The 6,000-nt window shown below is 53.2% G+C and overlaps 1 protein-coding gene across 1 annotated transcript in view; it reads left to right on the forward strand.

Moving 5' to 3' along the window:
- Window positions 1-6,000, forward strand: part of Cacng5 (calcium channel, voltage-dependent, gamma subunit 5) — a 42,238-nt gene that overhangs the window by 33,132 nt on the left and 3,106 nt on the right. The window contains exons 2-4 of the mRNA XM_005402148.1: window positions 808-1,045; window positions 2,522-2,608; window positions 4,087-4,227. Coding sequence (XP_005402205.1) covers window positions 850-1,045; window positions 2,522-2,608; window positions 4,087-4,227 — 424 coding nt within the window. The 5' untranslated portion in view covers window positions 808-849. The remainder of the gene's footprint in view (window positions 1-807; window positions 1,046-2,521; window positions 2,609-4,086; window positions 4,228-6,000) is intronic.

The raw sequence follows: 6,000 nt of genomic DNA on the forward strand, positions 1-6,000 counted from the left end.
CTGGAGCTGGCACCCCCTGCCTGATTCGCCACTGTTTCCCTGCTCCCAGAACAGTGCCTGGCGGGCAGCAGGGACGAGCTCTCAGCTTCTCTCTGACTGGTTCACAGCCAGCTTCTGCCAACGTAGTACTCAGCAGACAGACCTGGAAGCGTTTCTACTCAGGTGATTAAGGAGGCCCGTGGAACTTGGCCTGTAGAGTGGCTTCTTTACTGCGTCAACCCAGCGCTACAAGCGATTAGTCGCATGAGTTAGATGCTTCCCTCCAAAACCCTTCTCCGCCCCGCTGCTTCTTCCCAAGGGGGCTGCTGCTTCCGTTTCTGGAGCCTGCTGCTGTGGGAGAGCGTCTGAGCCTCAGAACCCCTCTCAGCACGGGGGAGGCCAACCGGCAGCTCTCTTTGCCCTTCTTCCTGCCTGCTGCCTCTACCATGGCCCTCACTGGGCTGCACTCGACTGCTTTGGGGGTGTTTATGTTCTCCTAGATGGAGAACTCTTAAAGGGCAAGGAAGGCATCAGGTTCAACTTTGTAGTTCCCATGTCTGCTGCAGTGGGTTGCTGAGTGAATGAATGATTGAATGAATGAATAATAATACACAGCAAGAAGGACTCAGAGAGGACAAGGGGGCCCTTGCAGTGGCCTGAAGAGAAAGCTGTGAGTTCCTGAGAGGCAGAGGGAGGAGGTGGCCCCTCTGCTGAGTGGCCTGGCATCCGGATCTGGTGGTCCTTAAGCACCCGCTGGGTTGCGGGGTGACTTCTGTTGCTCCCCCGGCCCCTCCCCCACTACCTGCTCACTCTCGCTGCTCGCCCTAGAGCCCGCTGCGTGCTGCTGGCCACCCTCGAGCATCCGGCAAGATGAGCGCCTGCGGGAGGAAGGCCCTGACCCTGCTGAGCAGCGTCTTCGCCGTCTGCGGCCTGGGCCTCCTGGGCATCGCTGTCAGCACTGACTACTGGCTCTACCTGGAGGAGGGCGTGGTCCTGCCCCAGAACCAGAGCACGGAAGTCAGGATGTCCCTGCACTCGGGCCTCTGGCGAGTCTGCTTCCTGGCAGGTAAAAGCACCTGGGTTGGGGGGTGGCCCTGCCTTCAGGACAGCCTGACCAAGAGGTTCTTCCCTGGGGAGAGATGCTGAAGGCAATAATTTGCCCCAGGTGATTTTTTCTTTTTTTTTTTTTTTTGGTACTGAGAATTGAATGCAGGACCTTGCACTTGCTAGGCAGGAGCTTGTGCCGCTGAGCTATATCCCCAGCCCTGCCCCTGGTGATTTTCACAAGCTCTTACCATGATTTGCAACATCCATTTGACAAGCCCGTCCTCCCCAAGGCCCGCCTTCACCATGCCCCGCCTCCAGGGCTGCAGGAGAATCACGTGACACAGGTTTTCTATACTCTAATGCCTCTCGGTCCTACAGCTGTGGGTCCCCTGGGGTCCTTCCAACAACACTGCAAGGTGGACTTGTTTCTGCTTTACGGATGAGGAAGCAAAGTCCCGGCCAGTTAGGGAACGCTCCTTCATTCAGCCTCACTTGTGCCCACTAGTTTGTAGAATGGGAAACACTCGGTAGTTTCTCTGTCCCACTGTCCATGAAATGACACAGAGAAAAGCCCAATGCAGGTCCTTCAGCTCTGTTTTGAGACTGCCTATCTAGGCCTCCATGAGCTTCTCTGGAACCCTGGGACTTGCTTCTCCAGGAGCTCTTCTCTTTATCCCGTTATCCTGGTCCCGCATGAGCCCACACACAGAAAGCCTCGCCGGGTGCACGGCCATGGGCCTAGATGTAAGACTGGGCAGGCCAAGACAACCACAGCAGAGTCCCTGGGCTTTTCCTGGTGGTGCCCTGTAACCCACGTGTACTTGGGAGGAGGCAGGTTTGCTCCTCACAGCTCTATGGCAAGGCCTTAGGGATGGATGGTGGCTGGGTGAAATTTAGCAGGGGGACGCTTTGGGAATGAATAGCACCCAGCTCCACCCTTAGCTCCCACTGCTCCAGACTGTGTGGCCTTGCTTTCTGCTGAACCTCAAACCTGAAGTCACCAGATCTGGTTTCCAAAGAGGCTGACAAAGCTTTGAGGCTTTGTTCAAGTACATCCGCCTTCATGAACCTAAATCAGCCATGCACCATGCATCATCGGTCCCCTCTGCCCAGAAGAAATGAGGTGGCACCAGATGTCCCCTCGGTGTGGAGCCGCAGTGCTGACCTCTTCCCATGCGACTCTTGGTGCCTGGATCCACCCTCTTAGAAGGACGTGATATAAGGACACGTTTTCCACCCATGCCGTGGGCCACCGGCCAGGGCCATCAGCGGGAAGGGCCTGATTTAGGTTTTCTCTGTGTCACCTCATGGACAGTGGGACAGAGAAACTCCTAAGTGTTTCCCATCCTGAAACCTCCTAGGGTTTGTGTCCAACCTAGGTACAAAGACACTGTGGGTCAAAGATAGAAACACTTGGAAATTCCATTTGAGTGTGCTGACCTCAAATCCACTTTCAAGAAGAGTCTGGCAACGTATGTAACTCTTGTCTCCACAGGTGAAGAACGAGGACGCTGCTTCACCATCGAATATGTAATGCCCATGAACTCCCAGCTCACGTCTGAGTCCACAGTCAATGTTCTAAGTAGGTGTCTTCAATGTTCTGCTCTGGACCACTGGATGGACAGAGAGGAACAGGGCAAGGGGAAGAATCAGGGTGACCAGCATATTCCCAAGAGCTAGCTCCTAGCAGGGCACGGTAGTGTGTGCCTGTAATCCCAGCTCTTGGGAGGCTGAGGCAGGAGGATCACCACAAGTCTGAGGCCAGCCTGGGCTACATAGTGAGCTCAAGACAAGCCTGAACTACATAGCAAGACCCAGTCTCAAAAATAAAACAAAACAAAACAAAAAAGAGCTAATGTCTTAGTCTCAGCTGGATGTGCAGGCCTGGGTTCACTAGAGCTTGCTCTTCCAATTAATTTTCCAGTGGAGGAAATGAGTTGCTGGAGTCTCACAGTCATGACTCCGGCAAGTGAGAAATGTGTTCGTACCCAAGGAAATGAACAGATCTCTCTGTACTGCAACAACACTGACTTGACCTTGACCTCACCAGTGGTGGTTCTGACTCCAGAGTGAACTTGAGATACAATTACAAGTCTGATACAAGTCCTTGGTGCATGAAGGAGTTAGTTCCAGAGCCCACTGCACATACAAAACTCAAGGAATGCCCAAGTCCCTTATATCAATAGCATCATATTTGCGTATAGTCTATACACATCCTCCCTATACTTTACATCATTGCTAGGTATTACTTACGTTACTGAATGCAATGTAAATACTGTGTAAGCAGTTGCCATGCTGTATTGTTTAGGGTCTGATGACTAGAAAGAAAGTTTGTCCGAGCTCAAGGTAGCAGCATCCTTTACGTGCGCATCAGCAACAACCCGGCAGGAATAACAAAGACACTCCTGTCACCTGGACAAAGACCAGACATTGCGTGTGTGCATGTGTGTTACTGAGGATTGAACCCAGGGCCTTCACACACAAAGCTACTTCCCCCGCCCTTTTTTTTATTTTGAGACAGGGTCTTGCTAAATTGCCCAGCCTGGGCTAAATTCGCAATCTTCCTGCCTCAGCCTCCCAAACAGACCTGCACCACCACGCTTGGGTCAGAAAAATTCTTTATTATACAACAGAACTGATCCCCATGAAATTATAAATTGAAGAAGGCAGTTACTGCCCTCTGTGCCACCCAAAGCAGCCCCTTGCCCATGGAAATGAAGAATCCTGGGGAGAGGAAGCAAGATGATGTGACCAGGCCCTTCCACAGCTGCTGTATCCACAGACAAAGTAGACTCCCTGGAGGAAAGTAATGCATGCCTCACGGAGAAGATGGGGGCCCAGAATACGTTGACAGTTGAAGGCAGGCCTCCCAGCTTGCCGCAGGAACAAAAACCCTGCCCGCTCTGAGAGGTCCTCAGTCCTACGGGGCACAGGTCCTGGGAACTCATGCAGGTTAGGACCGTGAGGGCTTAGTAAGCAGGGCCACACACTGCCTGGGATAAGTACCAGCAAGCAGGGCCTCTGGCGGCTGACAGGCTGTTCCTTTGTCTTCTTGATTAGAAATGATTCGCTCAGCCACACCGTTCCCTCTGGTCAGCCTCTTCTTCATGTTCATCGGGTTTATTCTGAGCAACATAGGACACATCCGTCCCCACCGGACAATACTGGCCTTTGTTTCCGGCATCTTCTTTATCCTCTCAGGTGAGTTGTCTTGTTTTCCTTGCATGCATGCTAGACTTTTGATATTTAACTCCTGAGCAGCTCTGCTCCAGAAAGTCCTGGTCAGGGCTGTGGGTCAGTCCCTGGCACTGCCAGCAGGACAAGTCGAATCCGTGACCTGAACAAAATTGAGTCAGAGCTAGAGGGGTGTTTGGATAATCCCAGACCCACCCATGACCTCCTAGAAGAGCTGAAGAGTTCTCGGAGTGCAGGCGCCCTGGCCGGCTCTCCCTGGGCAGAGCTGGGGTGGGAGCCAAGGCTTCTCCTCACTCTCTACATCCACTACTCCCTCCCCAGCCCCCAGTGGTGCTGACATCCCTGTTGAAGGAACTTTGTCCATGCTTTGTCACGAAAAAGAAATCCAATCTATCTTTGAGCAATGGTCCCTTGAGCCCCAGCCCTCAGCTACCCTCAGGCGACTGTCCCCACACTCAGCTACCACATCCCAAGAGCCCGGGCCCATGGAGCCCCTGCAGCACAGACCTGTCTTCTGGACCAGCCCCAGGTTGTCCATTCACTGAGTCGCTATATCGAGCAAGCTCTGCTCTGGGTGCCAGCATCACTGCCTCCAAAAGGGCCAGACCGAGGGCTGCTCAGGGAAATGACCAGAAAGTGAGCTAAGGGGTGAGTAGGGAGCAGGCAGGAAGTGAGGCTAGAGTGGGACGGAGAGGGCCCTGGAGGGACAGAGGAGGAGGCACGAGGGGCAGGGAAGTGTTGAACATCTTCCGGTGGACGTGAAGAGAAACGTGATGAGAGGGGAGGTGGGGAAGGCACCTGAGGTCATCTTATTGACTTGAGGATTTTGAGCCAAGAGGTGCTGTGGTCAGAGTGGGTGTTAGAACATCCACTCTGGAGAATGGAGGCAGGAAGGAAACAGGAAAGGAAGTGGGGAGACCCAAGAAGACACTGTCCCAGGAGCACAGGGCAGAGGGGATGGTGGCCCCAACCAGGATGAGGCAGCACAGTAATGGTTGGGGGGCGGTGAGATTCAAGGGCTGTTGCGGGGGAAAACTCAACGGGACTAGGACTGGGCTTGCTGGGAAGGGGTCATGGGTGAGGGCAAGTTGCTTGCTTGGGCACCGAGGAATGGCATGTCCCATCGGCGATATACGGATCACAGGAGAAGGAGCGGGTTCAGGCAAAGATCATGAGACAGTGAGGAACATGCTGGGTGTGAGGTGTCTGTGAGATATCTGAACATCTATAGAAGGACTGCTAGAGGGCAGGGCCTGGGGCTCATGGGAGCACTAGGACCAAAGATAAGAGACTTGGGAGCTGTCAGCCTGGGCACAGGAGTGTAACCATGGGCATGGATGTAACTGCTCACAGGAAGGTATGGAGAGAGAAGGAGAGAAGGTCTGTGTTTCAGAAGACCTTTTCTGTGTGTTTTCAGAAGATTTTTATTTGGAAGAAAAGAATGACTCTCAGGGCATGTATTTTAGGTGTGCTGGACTGGTTGATTGAAGAGAGGAGACTGGGAAGGGAGAAGATGCATGTGTGGCTTGAAGGATGGATGGATGAATAGATGGATGGATGGATGGATGGATGGATGGATGGATGGATGGATAGGTAGATGGGTAGGTGCATGGATGGATCGGTGGGTAGATGGATAGGTGGATGGATGGATGGATGGATGGATGGATGGATGGATGGATGGATGGTTGGATGGGTGGATGGATGAATGGATGGGTGGGTGGATGGATGGATGGATAGGTGGATGGATGGATGGATGGATGGATGGATGGATGGATGGAT

Source organism: Chinchilla lanigera, unplaced genomic scaffold (genome assembly GCF_000276665.1).
Source record: "Chinchilla lanigera isolate Chin_1 unplaced genomic scaffold, ChiLan1.0 scaffold00077, whole genome shotgun sequence".
Taxonomy (NCBI): Eukaryota; Metazoa; Chordata; class Mammalia; order Rodentia; family Chinchillidae; genus Chinchilla; species Chinchilla lanigera.